We start from the raw sequence: 18,841 nt of genomic DNA on the forward strand, positions 1-18,841 counted from the left end.
ATTCTAATTTTCTGAGACAGTCCTGTATATGAGATTTAAAATATAAATAAATATAAGAACTAGAACGGGCACTCGGTAGAGCGCATACCTTCGCATATCACAAGATTGGGCATTGAATTATGAACATTTTGGCATTATTTGCATGCCAATTGGATAGAAATTGACCGCGCTATGGTAAAAAGAAGATTTTGACCTTTTCATGATCTTAACCTTGACCTTTGACCCAATTGATCCCAAAATCTAATCAAATGGCCCCCGGATAATAACCAATCATCCCACAAAATTGCATGCGATTTGGTTTAATACTTTTTGAGTTATACGAGTAACACGCATACAAATAAATAAATACACGGCGATCAAAACAGAACCTTCCGCATTTTCAATGCGAAGGTAATGAGCCTGATGAATCGTTGAAAGAAACATCGATGCACTTTCAGTTTGACTAAAAGATCCTTGATGAGATTTAATCTGCCCACTTTTTGACATACTTGTCATTTGGGCTGTGGGTGTGATTGTTGTAATTGCTCTTGATTTATCAGAAATTGAAGCATGAATTGATATACCCTTTCACTGAAAAGTATCTGCATCATCTGCAGGGCATAAAGGAGTTGAGAAAGCTTGTGGAAAATCTACCTCCAGTGAACTACAACCTTCTCAAGTACATCTGCAGGTATCAATAGCTTGTTATTGGGTAATATCTCACACTTTGATCATTACTCAACAGGGAAAAGACGATTTATTATGTTGTGTTCTTTGCCAGATTTCTAGATGAAGTCCAGTCGTATTCAGGAGTGAATAAAATGAGCGTCCAAAACTTGGCCACAGTCTTTGGGCCAAATATCCTGAGGCCGAAGGTCGAGGATCCGGTCGCCATCATGGAAGGTGTGTGTCGGTGCTGGTCGTGTGCGAGTGTCTTGGCGTTTATTTCGTTTTGACCTTAATCAAACGGAAACATTTCCCGTCGTCAGGTACGGTTCTGGTCCAGCAGCTCATGGCCGTTCTGATCGGCCGCCACGACGTGCTTTTCCCTCCGGACGACGACGGCTCCGCGGCCCTCGAGCTCGTCAACAACAACAACGAGCTGCGGCGGCGCCACGCCGCGGCCGCCTCCGGCAACGCCGCGGTGACTCAGAACGCCGAGAACAACAACACGCAGGCGGCGGTGCGGCGGTGCGTTTGGGAAGCGCCGGAGTCTCCCTCGCGCCGCCGCCACGCGGACAACGGCGGCTCCCCGCGGTCGGCGAGCCCTCGCGGCGGTGTCGCGGGGCGCTTCGACGCCGCCCGCAGTCCGCCGCCGCCGACGGTGAAAAAGAACCCGGCGTTCAGCAAAGGCGGCGGGATCGTGACAAACGGCTCCTTCAGCTCCTCGCCCTCTTCCGACCCCAGGCGAGAAAAGAGCCCGACTTTGAACGGCGGCGGCGGGAGTTTACCGTCGCGGCGCGCCGGGACGCTCAAGGGCTCCGGCACCAAGATGGGCACCAGCGGCGCGATGGGCGGAAGCGGCTCCGGGGGGACCGGAGTCGTGCGCATGGGCATCTCCGGCAACGGCCTCTGGGCGCCGAACGGCTGGCCTTCTGCGAGAGCGGCAAAGCGCGACTGCCCCAGCGGTGATCAACGTCAGCAGAACCGCCTCTCCACGTACGACAACGTGCAGCTGAACCAGCAGAACTCGCAGCAGCAGAACCACGGCGCCAACACGTGTCTGAACGGCGGCCACGAGGACAAGCAGAGCGTGGACAGCGCCACCTGGTCCACGTCCTCCTGTGAAATCTCTCTGCCCGACAACTCCGCTTCCTGCCGCTCCTCCACCACGACCTGCCCCGAGCAGGACTTCTACGGAGCGCACTTTGAGGACCTGGACGGGTCCGCGCAGGACAACGAGTGCCCCCAGTCCAGCGAGGGAGGAGAGGGGGAGGGCAGCAGCGGAGGCGGAGCAGGAAGGAGCAGTCAGGGCACCAGCAGCAGTAGTAACAGTGACGGTTACTCTGCTGGCAACGGACCCGGCGGCCATAGTGCTCTGCACAGTTTGGTGGCCAGTCTCAAACAGGAGATGCACAAGCAGAAGACAGAGTACGAGGCCAGGATCAAGAGGTGAGGAATCGTGTTTTTTGATCAGGGTTCGTACGGTCATGGAAAACCTGGAAAAGTCATGGAGTTTTAAAATGGTCATTTCCAGGCCTGGAAAAGTCATGGGAAAAAAATCTAATTTATTGGTAATTTAATGAACATATTGATGAGGGCAGTCAAACTCTGGGTGCTTGTTAATTGACAAATCACAATCTCCAGGAAGGCAGTAGTTGCTGAAGTATGGTCATCAAATTGATTCCGATAATGTAACTGAAGAGTTTCACTCAGCTTATGTGTTTTATTTTTGGAAAACCAACAATTGTCAGATGTGTTGTCTGTTGAGTTTATGATTAATCTTTGCTACAGGGCTCGTACGGTCATGGAAAACCTGGAAAAGTCATGGAGTTTTAAGATGGTCATTTACAGGCCTGGAAAAGTCATGGAAAAAACTTAAATCATAAAAGTTTTGGAAAAGTCATGGAAATTTGTTATAATCACGTGTTTATTTACGCCGAGTTTGAAATAATAATAATAATGTTTTTTAAAGAAAGACGCTCAAAATATAAGCCGGCGTACGCTCTCAATACGCAACATTTTCTACATTTTTCATGTTTATACCGAGATTTCATTTTGTTCATGGAAATTTGGTTTAAAGTCCTGGAAATCCATCGGTCACAATGTGTAAGAACCCTGTTTGATGACATGAGACGGAAGTTGATAAGGATAAATGAACATGGCTGCTGGCTCTAGCTTCATATTCAGTGTACAGACGTGCATCAAATAAGCGGATATTCCAAATGTTGAACTGTCCCTTTAAACATGACAGGCACATTTCAATATTTTGTACTTTTACTAAAAGACTTTTTCAAACTTTCTAAAGCAGAGCGTCTTGTCTTGAGGTTTAGGGTAACCTGCTTCACATTAATGTGGCGTATTGTGTGTTTTATGGCCTCTCAGAAGGAGCCGTTGCTCGCCGAGTGAATCCCGTCTCTTTGCCTCCTTTCCAGCTTGGAGCAGCGCAACCTGGAGCTGGAGACGGAGATGCTGGGCCTCCACGAAGAGCTGGACCAGGAGAGGAAGAAGTACGCCATGGCGGAGATCAAGCTGCGCAACGGCGAGCGCGCCAAGGACGACGCCGAGCGGCGCAACCAGATCCTGCAGAAGGAGATGGAGCAGTTCTTCTCCACCTTCAGCGACCTCACCGCCACCGGCACCCCCCCGGCCGCCGACCCTCGGCGACCCGATCGCAGCAACAGCATCTGGATACAGTGACGGGAGGCGGGGCGATGCCGGCCCGGGATTGGAACGGTTTATTATACGACTTGAACATTATCGAGGGCTCCAAACAGGATTTGGTTGTTGAGGGGAAAGTCGGAAAGTCGCATTTTAGAGGTCAACGGCGTGTTTTAATTTAAGCGACAGGAGTTGAAGGTGTCATGCAAAGGAACCTGTATACATGTAGACATCACCTGGAGTGATGCCAGACTGATAATATCTGTAAATACAGCTTTATTTAAACGGCTCGCGGACAACACCACATGGTCTACGATGAGACGCAGTGCTATTGTTATTTTGACTTGTAGGGGGAAGGCAACATGTTGTGTTGAGCAAAGACACAACAACACAACAACCTGGAGACGCATTAGGACCATGCAAAACTTTTCACTTTTTTCAAAATCTAACCAAAAACACCGTATTGTTCTGTCAATCTGTATCTGCTCATGTACATATTGGGAAACAATGCGGAAAAAACAGTCATTTGTTTGTAAAAATATTAATGAAAGTAATACTTTAATGTTTATCTGGTATTTAACCCTCCTGTTACCTTTAGGGTCAATTTGACCCCATTCAATGTTTAACCCTCCTGTTACCTTTATATTTACTGACATATTTTACCCTCGGGGTCAATTTGACCCCAGCAATTAAAACCTCCAGAAAATTATTAGAATTAATATTGTTTTCCAAGTTTAAGTGTGAGGTACTTTATGTTTGTTTGTTGACGACCTAAATAGCCCTTTAAATATATAAAAAAGTTGATATTTCTTATATGTTTTACAGTGAAAAACAGCCTGGGGTCAAATTGACCCTAAAGGTAACAAGAGGGTTAAGCAAAGTTATCAATGTGCGATATTTTATATTACGATTTCTCCTTGCACTTACGTTGGTTAAGCGTCAGCAAGGTGGTACTAAATGTGAACATGTACTGTCTATGTGCTTCTGTGCTGTTTTCATTCACCCCATGACCAAAAAAGAGCCTGTAATGTAAATATTTTATAGATATTCGTACACTCCTTGTTGGCGTGACGCACATGCAGACGGGAATGGCATGCGTTGAGTTATTACGGATTTAGGAATGTTTTGTAGCTTGTAACGATGCATTTTAAGACTTGCACGATGGGTCGTTGGCACAAACCCCCGCTGAAATAAAATGAGCCCGTTTTGAATTTCAGTTGACAAATGGTCCCGCTCCCTCGGGTGTGCAGCCGTCGTCTTTCTTTGACTGCTCTTGGGAATTACATGTCACGGTCTACCATTTAAGTTCTTTAAAGAGTCACCTGTCGTCTTCTGACAATTTATCCAGCGGACACAACTGCTTTTCATTCTCAACCAGCATAGAATAACAAGCTGCAGCAGCAAACTCGAGAGTTATGTTTGTGGGTGGTAACTGTGAAAAGAAAGTGGATTACAGCATCAAAGTGGGATTAACGGCGAGGACATCAACACTCGATTCAGTCGCACGTATTGCGTGCATGATGGTTCTCGAGTCTGTGCGGGCCGGGGTGTAATAAGTGAATGTCTGTAACGTAACTGCTTATTGTTGAAGTCTTTATGAGTGTATTTATGTAGCTTTAAGCCAAATGCACTGCGGGTACAAGACATCTCGAGTCCAGACCTGAGCTGGATTTCTCTGGAAAGAAGCTGCTCTTCCTCTGCAGACCAGGGACCATGTTGACCTGCTGCTGGTCAGTGCAGGACATCTGGAACGTGCACATGAAGGGGGGAAGAAGTTCCTGAAACGACGGAAGGAGGGACGGGAAGCCTGCGCTTCTCGATTTTGCGCACTCCACCGAGAAATAACAGGTTGAAGCCGAGATGACGGCGGCACCGAATTCTGTGAGTTCAGCTCAAAAGAGCAGGCGCAGGACCGGAGGGAGAGGACGACTGGGTTAGTGGAATATTTTCATGACATCATACTTGAGACACAAAAGAACTAATTATGAATTAAAAAAGCCTTTTTATTTGATTCTGCCTTTGTTCTTTACTTTTAGAGTGACTCATAACTTTTTGTATTTAATTCACGAGTATATTTTAGTACTAGCACCAATTACTATTTTCTTTATAGGCTATTTTTTTTATAAATGATGTGAACAAAATGTAAAATTGTAGCTGGAACCGTCAAATAATTGCAGACTTATTTCCAAGTGAATGCTGTATAATTAATATAGTTAAGTATTTGGCATGAGATATACCTGCTGCGAAATGAGGGACATTGAGCCACAAAAAAATAAGAAAAATAAATAAATAATAATAATACATTAAAGCTGCGAGTGTCTGGACATATAGCTGAAGAAGAAGGCCAGAAACAAACACATTAGACACATATAAATCAACAAATGTTCACCAGGGGGAAATAAACATGTACACTGTAGTCCAAGATCAAAGATTGTTTATTTTCAATCACATATATATACAGGACTGTCTCAGAAAATTAGAATATTGTGATGAAGTTCTTTATTTTCTGCAATGCAATTAACAGTAACAGATTTCAACAATTTGTTCTTCTTTTTATTTTGCATTTGTTTTGACTTTGAAACGCTATAGTCTGAAGCTTTTGAGATCAGCGTGAAACAGATATTAATTTCTTTTTTCAACCTGACAATGTCAAAACAATTATTAACTAGAATGGGCACTCGGTAAAGCGCATACCTTCGCATATCACAAGACTGGGCATTGAATTATGAACATTTTGGCATTAGTTGCATGCCAATTGGACAACAATTTATCGTGCTATGGTAAAAAAAGAGTTTGACCTTTCCATGACCTTGACCTTTGACCCGATTGATCCCAAAATCTAATCAAATGGTCCCCGGATAATAACCAATCATCCCACCAAATTTCATGCGATTCAAGAACATTTTGACCTGTTCATGACCTTGACCTTTGACCCGATCGATCCCAAAATCTAATCAACTGGTCCCCGGATAATAAACAATCATCCCACCAAATTTCATGCGATTCGGTTCAATTTGACCTGTTCATGACCTTTGACCCGATCGATCCCAAAATCTAATCAACTGGTACCCGGATAATAAACAATCATCCCACCAAATTTCATGCGATTCGGTTCAATACTTTTTGAGTTCTGCGAAAGATTTTGACCTGTTCATGACCTTTGACCTTTGACCCGATCGATCCCAAAATCTAATCAACTGGTCCCCGGATAATAAACAATCATCCCACCAAATTTCATGCGATTCGGTTCAATACTTTTTGAGATTTGCGAATAACACGCATACAAATAAATAAATAAATAAATAAATGGCGATCAAAACATAACCTTCCGGCATTTTCAATGCAAAGGTAATTAAAGCAGCACAGAGTAAAAGAAACAAGAGAGAAGGTAATTGTAAAATAATTGAAGAACATCATCACCTGATTCAGATGAGCTCTACAGGGTTTCATTAGTGTAGTTCCACATTTAAAGACTCAACAGTTCGGCATCGCCTGACCCTCGCAGTGACTCGCCTCCCTGTCTGAGGGCAATAAAGTTTATTGCATTGTTGTTATATACAATATGACTGAAAGAATGAGGTGAAAATCAGAAAACTGGGCGTCACAAGTACTGAGTCCAAAGATGTTATGTTGGCACAGCTGAGAAGACGCATTCTAACTGTAGATTACAAACACATGGTCAACAGAAATGAATTGGAATCCTGAATCTGCGAGAAATGAATTTAAATCCTGTGTGACAAAAACATAGCAGGATTAGTAGTTGACATATTTCTTAATTCTAAGGTTTATGTGACTGAACGCGACTACACACATGAAATACTTCCAAACACATGACTCCACCGACTCTCCATTGAAATTCTTATGAACAATCCCACGAAATATTGTATTAAGAGAAAAATGTGAAAACATGAACTGTTCAATAATCGGTCCAGATGACATCTTCCAATTGAACCTGACAGTGTTGAACGCTGGTTCATTTGAAATCACACTCACACACTGATGACAAATAGAAGTGACGTGATAGAAACAATTCATTTCTACATTCAGTGCTGACGACCCAGCTGGTGGAATCAACTCGACTTTAAAAGTACAACAGAATTGTCTGGAGGGATCACTGATAAAAAAATCCCATTCAGAGAAAAATTTAAAGGAAAGAATTTCCGTATCAAGACTTTTCGAAAAGAAGAATTCAATTGGGATGGATATGGATTAAGTTGACCATATCCATAACACCAAAAAGGAGGACACTATGGGGTATTTCGTGACTGTGAATAATTGCATCAGACTTTGGCGTGCTCCTCTACATTAGTACTTTGTGTGATTCTACATGATGTATGTGTAACAGAAGTCTTGAAGAGTAAAACAAGTTTAAAAAATATATATATATATGAAGAAGAAAACAAATATATTAATGAATACAAAGTTATATATATATTATTTTTGTATTAATTAATGCATTTTTCAACAACAAAAATCATTAATTTATTGATTTTTTAAAAAATCAATAAATGAATAAAAAAAATTATGTATATACGATTTTTGTATTCATTAATTAATTTTTCTTTCTTCTTCATATATATATTTTTGAATATTCATATATGCAATAAAAATAAATCTTACAAATAAATATATATATTTTAAAATAATTGATATAGATACTATATAAATATTGATATACATACTATATAAATGTATATATATATATATAAATATTTGTGTGTGTGTACAGCGCTGTTAAAAAATAAATAAAGAAGCATCTTTTTTTATTTGAAGGTTCTATTTTATTCATTCATTAAACTAAATTTGACTTGGAAAAACTATTCTGTTGAGTGAATAATCAACACATTAAATGCATAGATCAATTAATAATTAACAAGGAAAATATTTCAACAATAAGTACAACTGAATGGAATCAATGTATTCGATAATATTAAAAAGCAATCCATTCAAAGAAGTATTGTAAGTTAATTCATAGTTTCTCTACATTATACTAATGGAATATTTACACTGTTTTAGATGCATCATAATAATCTAGAGCTATCAATCTGTCTTCTTATCTGCTGCTATCGTGGATCCATTGCCAGTGGATCCAATGCCAGTGGATCCATTGCCAGTGGCCTCACCGTTGCTTTCAGGCTGAAACACATGAGAAGGAATTTCTTTAAATAAGCTGTTGTTATCAACAAGATACAATCCTGAAAGAGACTTTAAAACTAACACCAATGTGAGTCATGATTAGCTCAAGTGAAACAACTTAACAGGCAAACGTCTTCAATCACTGTAAGGGATGTTAAATATGATAAATACATTCAGAGTGTCTGGATGAGTTGTGGCACCTATTAGGAGAGTCGTGAAAACATCATATTTCTATTTGGGAAATACTAATTTTAAACATTTAAATGGTATTCCTAAACCAGAGCAGGACAACATCGCTGCCATTAATCTCATATTTATTAGATAGAATACTTCTGCAATATTCTACTGATATTCAACGTATACAACTTAATAAGGGCAAAGGGGTTAAATTATTAGAACGTCATAACGTTTCAATCAACTTACCTCACAAGTGCCATTACTCTTTTCGGTAACTTTTTGGCCGCTAGTCGGGGTCTCTTGCACGGCTTTTTTGGTCCAGAATCTATTAATAATTGGTGCAATGAAAGGATAGATGAACGGCTCCAGGAACCTCTTGTAGACCCACAACAGGACAGGAATCACGATACACGGGATGCACACCATGACTGCAGAACCTAGAGCAGAGAAGGAAAACACAGAGATCCACAAGTTGTCAACACATAATAATGTGACTTTATCTCCAGGGTTCTTACACATTGTGACCGATGGATTTCCAGGACTTTAAACCAAATGTCCATGACCAAACTGAAATCTCGGTAAAAACATGAACAATTTAGAACATTTTGTGTATTGAGAGCGTACGCCGGTTTATATTTTGAGCGTCTTTCTTTAAAAAACATATTAATTATTTCAAACTCGGCGTAAATGAACACGTGATTATAACACATTTCCATGACTTTTCCTAAACTTTTATGATTTAAGTTTTTTCCATGACTTTTCCAGGTTTTCCATGACCGTACGACCCCTGTATCTCAGTGGTCACAGTGTTTCAAACGTAGGCTGGGATGTTAATGCTACGTCGCTGCTGAGATCTGTGCATCCACAAATCTTGGACAGAGCACAGAGAAACATGATTAATAAGGATTTTAGTTTAGTTTATTTCAATCAGCAAAATATCCAAAAATCAAATATCAACAAAAGAAGGATTTTGAGCTGACAGTGTGGGGGAATGCAACATTATCTTTTACATTATTCCATTTTTCTACACACCTGTCAACCAAGGGCAGATTAAAGATTGTAAAAATATTCAAAAACTACAAAACCTTTGCAAAAATATATTTTAAGAAATGCTATTTGACAAATTATAATTTAACTTTTGACATTGTGCTTTTGGGAGTTTTTCTTTATCTAAAGGGACTAAGAAGAGAGGTGCCATATACTGTAAAGGACTCTAAAGCCCCTTGAGGCGTATTTGAGGTATTATCAGGGTTCTTACACATTTTGACCAATGGATTTCCAGGACTTTAAAACAAATTTCCATGACCAAACTGAAATCTCAGTAAAAACATAACACATTCAGAAAATGTCGGCTTGTATTTTGAGCGTCTTTCTTTAAAAAATATATTAAATATTTCAAACTCGGCATAAATTATAACACATTTCCATGACTTTTCCAAAACTTTTATGATTTAAATTTTTTCCATGACTTTTCCAGGCCTGGAATTTACCATTTTAAAATTTTCCATGACCGTACGAACCCTGTATTAGGCTGTAAAAATACATGTTTTATTATTTCTGGGATGTCTGCTCACTGGGACTTCTACTGGAGGCCTGACAGCCGAAACAGCAACAGTTTTACCAATTAGCCATCTTCAAGATGTAACATTCAGATTCCACGTGTCTAAATACTGCATGTCACACAGTTTAATCTTAATACTTTAGTTAGCAAACACATGTTTAAAGCCTCCTTGCACCAGTTCTCACTGCACCGAGGTTTGTCACCAGCAACCTGTCAACTAAATTGATGCTCAAGAAGCGAATATTTCTCTATTCTCAACCTGTTGCGGCCCTTCCTGAGACTCCAAAGGCCATTGTGTGTCTCAATACCTGTCCTGGTTAGTGAGTAAACAACACAGTCACGTTAGCTAACGTTAAAAACTAGCTAGCTTCCTGCCATCGCTCGGTGAACGAATCAGGAATGAAGAATTATAGTTAGCCTGTAACTATCTATCAACTTTATTCTAGCCATAACACTTTAACTGAGATATAATTCTCACCTATTTGGATCACAACAACACACCTGGTGTCACGTACTGCCGCTGTAGAGGAGATTCTTCTTCTGTGTTTTGGTCTCTGCGCCGAAGTCTCTAGATAGAATGTATCTGCGCATGCGCACACTCTACTTCCGGAGAAGAAGCGGAAGTGGTCCGCGGCGTCGTTCTTCGAAACATGTGAGTTTCTGAAATACGTATTTGTAAGTAGCTGACGCAGCATCAGAAACATGTTAAAGTTAACTCACCGGGGATGCGAAATCAGTTCCATGGCGCTCGATACATGCAACTTAAATTACGATGTTTATCTCTTCGCTAGCTGCATGTGATACGCTGTCATATAACGTTAGCCTAGCTTAAAACAGGTCAATAATATACAGCAACAAGTTACATGACAGAGGTGTGCGACCCTTTTTGGGGTTAGGTGATCGCTCTTGACTTTTAATGAAAATAGTATCACGGTTTGCAATGAAATAAATACCTCTGTTAACGATTTTTTGGAGATTCAACTCTCTTATTTTGATAGGTGTTGTGTAGTTTTTACATGAGTTGTGTGTGTCTCCATTTCAGCGCCACGATGCCTCTGTCAACGGAGTCGCAGGCCGACGATGAACAGTACATTTTGGTGGCCAGTTTGGACCATGCCCGCAATCTGTCCAACATCCTGAAAGCAATCGCATTCAAAGACCATGCCATCTTCAGCGCCACCCCCAACGGCCTGAAGGTCACCGTGGAGGACTCCAAATGTCTGCAAGCCAACGCCTTCATCCAGGTGTGTTTGTTTTAACATGCATAAGCATCCTTATCATTTGTTCATTGAAAAGCAGCACAGTCTGGAACGAGAACGGGCACTCGGTAGAGCGCATACCTTCGCATATCACAAGATTGGGCATTGAATTATGAACATTTTGGCATTAGTTGCATGCCAATTGGATAGAAATTGACCGCGCTATGGTAAAAAGAAGATTTTGACCTTTTCATGACCTTGACCTTTGACCCGATCGATCCCAAAATCTAATCAAATGTTCCCCGGATAATAACCAATCATCCCACCAAATTTCATGCGATTCGGTTTAATACTTATTGAGTTATGCGAGTAACACGCATACAAATAAATAAATAAATACACGGCGATCAAAACATAACCTTCCGCATTTTCAATGCGACGGTAATAACAGATTATTATTTTTTTCCATCCAGGCGGAGATCTTCCAAGAGTTCACCATACGGGAAGACTCGGTGGGTTTCCAGGTCAACCTCACAGTCCTGCTGGACTGCCTTAATATCTTTGGAGGAAGCACAGTACCTGGTACAAATAAAGGAAGCAGTCAATAATGAAAAATATAAAATCATATTTCAACACTGTTTACTAAATTAGTTCATCTTTCGATTATTATCCATCTCGGATATGACTGAACATTTTCATTATCTCTGTTGTCCGCTGTGATAGGCGTGTCAACGGCCTTGCGAATGTGCTACAAGGGGTACGGTTACCCCCTCACCCTGTTCCTGGAGGAGGGCGGGGTCGTGACTGTGTGCAAGATCAACACGCAAGAACCAGAGGAGCCAGTTGACTTTGAGTTCTGCAGCACCAATGTAACAAACAAGGTGATCTTACACTATTTCACATCATCGGTATACTGTTTATAAATACGACTACATACAGGGTTCTTACACATTTTGACCAGTGGATTTCCAGGACTTTTCCATGACTTTAAACCAAATGTCCATGACCAAACTGAAATCTCGGTATTAACATGCATTTTTTTTTTTATTGTGCGTGTTGATAGCGTACGCCGGCTTATATTTTAAGCGTCTTTCTTTAAAAAACGTATTAATTATTTCAAACTCTGTGTAAATAAATATGTGATAACAAATTTCCATGACTTTTCCCAAACTTTTATGATTTTAAGTTTTTTCCATGACTTTTCCAGGCCTGGAAATAACCATTTTAAAATTCCATGACTTTTCCAGGTTTCCCATGACCGTACGAACCCTGTACATACATTTGGCAGTTTGACAAATACAAACAATAAAATGCACCTATTCTGTTGATTTCAATGATCGCTTGTTTATCAAACCCATGAGTATGACAGTATCTGCAAGCTTTCTAAAAACAATGTTTACGACTGATGTACCCCTGGCTCTTTTCAAAGGTGATCCTGCAGTCAGAGTGTCTGAAGGAAGCCTTCTCCGAGCTGGACATGACCAGTGAGGTGCTCCAGATCACCATGTCCCCCAGCCAGCCGTACTTTAGGTCTGTTGTCAAAAACTGGAAACTGTTGTTTAAGCATCACTGCGTGTTCTACAGTTTAATTGAATCTTCTTTTTACTAATTTAACTGTAAAATATATAAAAGTGAAAGAAGGCCACTTGAAAATTCTTCCTTTTACTTTTTTCATCTTACACCTCTGGGATGTGTTCTCCTCTCCAGATTGTCAACATTTGGGAACTCTGGAAATTCCCATTATGATTATCCTAAAGACTCTGACATGATGGAGCTGTTCCGATGCGACAAGACACAAACGAACAGGTGAGCGCAAACAAATCGATCGATAGTCGTCTGATGCTGTGGAAGTGGGAACGGACTTCTTCATATACCACGTTACTAACTACTTTTTGACGGGAGACATTTGACGTGTTAAATTACAGTGACGATGACCGTGTTCCATATTAATGTCTCACTGAGGCGCACCAATGAAACCATTAGTGGTAGTATTATCAACAGGGTTCTTACACATTTTGACCAATGGATTTCCAGGACTTTTCCATGACTTTAAACCAAATTTCCACGACCAAACAAAAATCTCGAAGAACCATTTAGAAAATGTTGTGCGTTTTTGAGCGGCTTTCTTTTAAAAAACATATTAATTACTTCAAATTCGGGGTAAATCAACATGTGAATATAACGTTTCATGACTTTTCCAAAACTTTTATGATTTAATTTTTTCCCCATGACTTTTCCAGGCCTGGAAATGACCATTTTGAAAATCCAAGACTTTTCCATGACCGTACGAACCCTGCATTAATTACAGCTGTGCTTTTTCTACGACATGTCAGAATACCTGCTATGAGATGGACACATTATCACACACTGAGGAATAATCTTGTCTCCATCTGTCCATAGTTAATGTCATTAACGCTCCACGTTGTGTGCTGGTCTGTTACCCGCCACAGGTACAAGATGTCCCTCCTGAAGCCGTCCACCAAAGCGCTGGCGTTGTCCTGTAAAGTCTCTGTGAGGACAGACAGCAGGGGCTTCCTGTCTCTGCAGTACCTGATCAGGAACGACGACGGACAGATCTGCTTTGTGGAATACTTTTGTTGTCCCGATGAGGAAGTGGAGTGATGAGTCTGTTGAAATGACTTCAGGGGCAGCCATCGGCTGAGAATGAGTGGGCGAAGTCTTCTAGATGGGCGCACACTGGTAATACAGCTGGACTTGTGGGAAAGGGTTCGTTTCAACATAGCCACGCTCAGCATTCGCCAACAGTTTGGAGCGTTGCCACGGGATTAGTGGAAAGTCACCCACGTCTGTATTCTGTACCTGTGTGTACTAAGACCATATGTACACAATGCCATTGACAGATATGGAAAATTGTAGTTACTGCATATATTGGATTAGAAAACAATCCCCTTTAATTTCATGGTTTATAGTGTTGTCGAGACCACAATTAGTCCAAATGTATATATTTCTGCCCCATTGCACTTGCAGCTGGATGACGGCCATAACATTGAAGCGGTGGTGGTTTGGCTCAAGGTGTCTAGTTTGTGAACAGGTCTGCACTCCAGACCTTCAACTTCTATGCACAATTGCCCTTCATTCTGTATGTGTATGCTGACACCTTTGACCACCAGTTCCTGGAAGTACTCATGATGCAGAATGTTTAAATTGTTTTATTATTGAAACCCAACCGGTCACTGCAAATCAAAAAAAAGGTTATTTTTTTACATCGATGGAATATTTCCATTTATCAAAAAGGATGAAGTAAAGTTACAGTTTAGTCTCGATTAGACCGGCAAAAGACATTGAACACAACACAAGCATATTTTAAATTCTCAAAAGTGACAATAAAATGACGTGTTGCAAAGTTTTTTAACCTAACAAAGTTCATAATATTGTATGGAGGCGTCACCACATGTGAGTCGATAATAAATCAAGGCAGCGGTGCGCTCCTCACTTAAGTTGAGCCCTGCGTGCTATCCTTTGTCTTTTGAACGCTTTGTGTTTGTTCTTCTTCACTACTTTCGGCAGAGGCGCGTCCGTCTGGATGTGAACGTGCGTTTCGTCGGCGGGTGTCATGAAGACGTCGGCCGTGACGTCGGTGGTCACGTCCTCCTTCGCTTCGGCCCTCTTCAGCTTTTGCATCTCCGTCACCATCTGCTTCTCACGCACTCTGGCCGCCGCCGCCATTCGAATATCTCGCCGGTGCTGCGTGTGAGAAAGTTGACAATCAGATAACGGAGTCGCGAGGTAATGACAGGGCTCGTACACGTGGACCGATGGAATTCCAGGACTTTAAACCAAATTTCCATGACCAAACTGAAATCTCGGTGTGTACATGAAAACTTTTTGAAAATGTAGTATTCAAACAATGAGAATTACAAAGCATACAATATACCTTAAATGAAACAAATGAATGAGAGACAATAGTTTGATTAAAAGAATTTAGTAACACTTATATAAATGTTTATTCTTTTAATCAAACTATTATCCTTTATGTGCAAATCTGTTTGGACTTGGCCTATGCCAGTTTATAATTTGAGTCTTCCTTTCAAAAACATATGAATTATTTTAAACTCGACGTAAATGAACATGTGAATATAACAAATGTCCATGACTTTTCCAAAACTTTTGTGATTTACGTTTTTTCCATGACCGTACGAACCCTGTAATGAATGACGCATGTCACATACGATTAACTTTCTTACCATGTTTGGAGACTGGAATTCTTGGTTCTCGAAGAGCGTAGGCCCTCCGAAGCTCCCCTGGAAGATCTTGATGAGGTTGAGAACAAAGCGAGGACCGACCTCCACGAGAGCGGCGTCCTCCTCCATGATCTGAATGTGGCACAGAGGATTTTTAGCTGAATATAACAGTGAACCATCAACAGAACAATTTAATATTCACGTAAATACACTGATGTAAGCCTGGGTGACTTTGTAAAGAATTACAGAATAGTTACCTGGTAGTTCCTAAACCATATCCTGTTGTCTGCGATGGTGAATGTGAAGACGTGGTCCACAAAAGGCTGACTCTTCGGGTGGTAGCGCGGGGTGGAAAACGTCTGTAATGGTAAACACTTCCTTAAATAAAACATTTTCGGTATGAAACCTGCTGAGCTTTTCAACGTTGACTGCTGCATTCAAAGACAAGTATTACATACATTAACCCTTTAATCAACATCGCTCAAGATAAACAAATGTTAAACTGTTGAACAATCCAGTTCAATATTAATGATCTACACCCCTTCAAATTCCTACAATGTCATCTTCTGGCTACAGTTGAACGGAAGGTCGACTTTGTCCATAATCGTGGTCACGATTGTGCGTTTTGTTCTCACCTGGGTGAAGAGCTCCTTCAGCAACGCAAAGTGGGGCTGTGTGTCAAATTTCTGGGAGAGAGAAAAAACAAGTCAACTCTTGTTACGGTTCCAACAAGTTCTTACCTTTTTAGATTTAAGACAGCATGTCAAGGCATATCACTCATTCCTCAGATCTATGATGGGAATTGATGTACCAAGAGTGAAAACTGCAGGGTTCTTACACATTTTGACCGATGGATTTCCAGGACTTTAACCCAAATTTCCATGACCGAACAAAAAATCTCGGTATAAACATGAAAAAAATGTAGAAAATGTTGTGTTTTGATTGCGTACGCCGGCTTATATTTTGAGCGTCTTACTTTAAAAAACATATTAATTATTTCAAACTCGGTGTAAATGAACACATGATTTTAACAAATTTCCATGACTTTTCCAAAACTTTTATGATTTAAGTTTTTTCCATGACTTTTCCAGGCCTGGAAATTACCAGTAAAAAAAATTCCATGACTTTTCCAGGTTTTCCATAAACGTACGAACCCTGAAACTGTGTGCAAGTCTTTTCTTAAAGACATATTTCTGCTATTTCTCTCAAATTGCTGTGATGCTCATTTAAATCACCTGGTGTGATGTTTGGATGAATTACAGGTCTTTGTGTCACACAGCTGCCCAATCAGCAACACAAAACCCCTGATGAAATTATATGATCGACAAAATAACGGACAGCATTTCCCCTCCAGTGCTACTCACAGGATCAAACGAGAGCAGCGGTCTGGATCCTTTGAGACAGTTTCCGGTCATCTTGAGTTCGGCCAGTGTGTGAACTGTGGATGAGACAATCATACAGGTTGCTGTCCTGGCTCCTCATTGGTGGAACGAGCTCCTCTCTGACATCAGGACGTCTCTACAGCTTCCCGGCGGAAACTAAAAACACATCTTTTCCGACTATATCTGGATTAAAACACAGATTAGCACTTCAGTGGCATTTAAATTGCTCTTATTATGGTACTTTAGTAGTTTGACTATGTTGAAGAAATGTTACTTTCTGTATTCTTGTTGTTCTGAGTTTCTACTCTAGGTTGATGCACTTATTGTAAGTCGCTTTGGATAAAAGCGTCTGCTAAATGACATGTGATGTAATACAGAGCTGTTAGTCCCTGCGGCACATTACAGATGTTGTCTACTGTGCATCAAAGCCGTGGGACCGAAGAAACTCACTGTTTTGAACCAGAAACTTTGCAGACGGTCCATGAGGGCTGTTTGAAATCCTGCAAGGAAAGAGCATTGTTGAATTTACTTTGGATGTGTCCTATAATACTAACACATTTAGGGGCATTGTAAGGCGAGTAACACAGACCCTACACTCACCACATATAGAGGTCCTGCTTTTTCTTGGCTTCAAAAAAGAGGCATTTGTTGCAATTTTTGATTTCACAAACCTGGAAACGATACAGATCTTTAGTAAGACTGCGATGTGAGATGCGTGTTCACATTTTTAAGACAAAAACCTCTTACCTCATTAATAATGAACAACTTGTCCTTTCTGTCCATTTTTGTATCTAACAGACAAAAGAAAAAAACTTGTTTTTAGAGCAGTATAACGAACAACACCTACATCTCTGCCTGGCACAAGTCACAACGTGGTGTCGGCACATGTTTTGGGCTGAATAATACCGCACATGGTCGACTCAAGATCCTAACCTGCTTTTGAATGAGGCATCAAGGTCCTCAGGTCTTGCATCAAGTGCCTTGTTCTATAGTTGATGCCTCTTGAGGAGAAGATAAGAACCCTTTCCTTGTTTGTCCATCTTCCCTGTTAAAGCAATACAAACAACAAACACGCGTCTTATTATGCAGGTCAATATGGGTGTTGTAGCGGCGGGATGTTTTAGTATAAAAACCACATAAAAAAACTTCGAGAAAACATAAACTCGTGTTTCGTGTTTCGAGTTAGCTGGCTAGCTAACAGCCTCGATGGCTAATAACAAGCACGAGCACTTACCAACGAAACTGGCGGCGGAATCGTGATTTCATTTGTCTTCTCCTGTTCGGCTTCCGTAGGGGCTTCCCCTCCTTCGGCGGCATATTTCACTTTCTTTGCCTTTTTATTCGCAGCCTGTTTTCCACGTTTTCTCTTGAACGCCGACATGTTGTACTCCGACAGAAATCTCGTGCGGAATCCAACTCGAAGAGCACGCGTGTGACCGGAGCGAACGCCGGTACCACCACTGCCCCCAGCGGCGCGGAGGAGGTACCGCAGACACGTTGCGTCGACTACACAAAAACACATTTCAAAACCAGAGCCGTTTAATACGAGTCACAACTGATTAATGAATACGTGCATCAAGATGAAGATGAGAATAATAATATATATATTTTAAATAATAAAAAATTAAGATCGATATTTTGTTATCTAGCGTTACTGTAATGCATTTAGTTTTTTGTACCACCATTAGTTTTTAACATCAACAACAAATGCTCTTACTGTAATCCATATTAAGATATACAGTGTATGAATGACACATATATATTATATTCAACATGTTTTACATTAACTAATAAGACTGTTTACAATACCACTATGACAGCCAACTCAATATAATTAGATCAAAACATAACATACAGCAATTAATAAAGAGAATAATTGACTGT

General features: G+C 40.8%; 4 protein-coding genes across 14 annotated transcripts in view; 2 read left to right on the forward strand and 2 right to left on the reverse strand.

Annotated features, from left to right (window-relative positions):
* Positions 1-5,311, forward strand: part of arhgap24 (Rho GTPase activating protein 24) — a 72,533-nt gene extending 67,222 nt beyond the window's left edge. For all 9 annotated transcript variants that reach the window (XM_056431894.1, XM_056431899.1, XM_056431897.1 and 6 more), the window contains 4 exons: positions 597-670; positions 761-882; positions 969-2,091; positions 3,075-5,311. In XM_056431894.1, the coding sequence (XP_056287869.1) occupies positions 597-670; positions 761-882; positions 969-2,091; positions 3,075-3,339 (1,584 nt within the window). In that variant the 3' untranslated portion in view covers positions 3,340-5,311. The remainder of the gene's footprint in view (positions 1-596; positions 671-760; positions 883-968; positions 2,092-3,074) is intronic.
* A 2,747-nt stretch (positions 5,312-8,058) lies between these two features.
* On the reverse strand, positions 8,059-10,742 carry LOC130204909 (UPF0729 protein C18orf32 homolog). Of its 2 annotated transcripts, none has more exons than XM_056431915.1 (3): positions 10,676-10,742; positions 8,860-9,050; positions 8,059-8,436 (listed from the first exon to the last, which is right to left on the reverse strand). In XM_056431915.1, the coding sequence occupies exons 2-3, from the start codon at positions 9,037-9,039 to the stop codon at positions 8,341-8,343; spliced, it is 276 nt and encodes a 91-aa protein (XP_056287890.1). In that variant the 5' UTR covers positions 9,040-9,050; positions 10,676-10,742; the 3' UTR covers positions 8,059-8,340. The 2 variants fall into 2 exon arrangements, with proteins under 2 accessions (XP_056287890.1, XP_056287889.1); XM_056431914.1 differs by having other exon boundaries at positions 10,653-10,741.
* Positions 10,743-10,797: 55 nt separating this feature from the next.
* On the forward strand, positions 10,798-14,865 carry rad1 (RAD1 homolog (S. pombe)). 2 transcript variants are annotated; one of them, XM_056431912.1, is made up of 7 exons: positions 10,798-10,826; positions 11,217-11,418; positions 11,847-11,955; positions 12,097-12,254; positions 12,803-12,903; positions 13,081-13,179; positions 13,824-14,865. In XM_056431912.1, exons 2-7 carry the CDS (start codon positions 11,224-11,226, stop codon positions 13,993-13,995), a joined length of 834 nt encoding a protein of 277 aa, XP_056287887.1. In that variant the 5' UTR covers positions 10,798-10,826; positions 11,217-11,223; the 3' UTR covers positions 13,996-14,865. The 2 variants fall into 2 exon arrangements, with proteins under 2 accessions (XP_056287887.1, XP_056287886.1); XM_056431911.1 differs by having other exon boundaries at positions 10,809-10,849.
* Positions 14,528-18,372, reverse strand: bxdc2 (brix domain containing 2). The gene is made up of 10 exons (XM_056431910.1): positions 18,192-18,372; positions 17,891-18,002; positions 17,705-17,748; positions 17,558-17,628; positions 17,408-17,457; positions 16,940-17,013; positions 16,211-16,261; positions 15,833-15,934; positions 15,579-15,707; positions 14,528-15,078 (listed from the first exon to the last, which is right to left on the reverse strand). Exons 1-10 carry the CDS (start codon positions 18,336-18,338, stop codon positions 14,824-14,826), a joined length of 1,035 nt encoding a protein of 344 aa, XP_056287885.1. The 5' UTR covers positions 18,339-18,372; the 3' UTR covers positions 14,528-14,823.
* Positions 18,373-18,841: the final 469 nt, after the last annotated feature.

This window comes from Pseudoliparis swirei, chromosome 15 (assembly GCF_029220125.1).
Source record: "Pseudoliparis swirei isolate HS2019 ecotype Mariana Trench chromosome 15, NWPU_hadal_v1, whole genome shotgun sequence".
Lineage (NCBI taxonomy): Eukaryota > Metazoa > Chordata > Actinopteri > Perciformes > Liparidae > Pseudoliparis > Pseudoliparis swirei.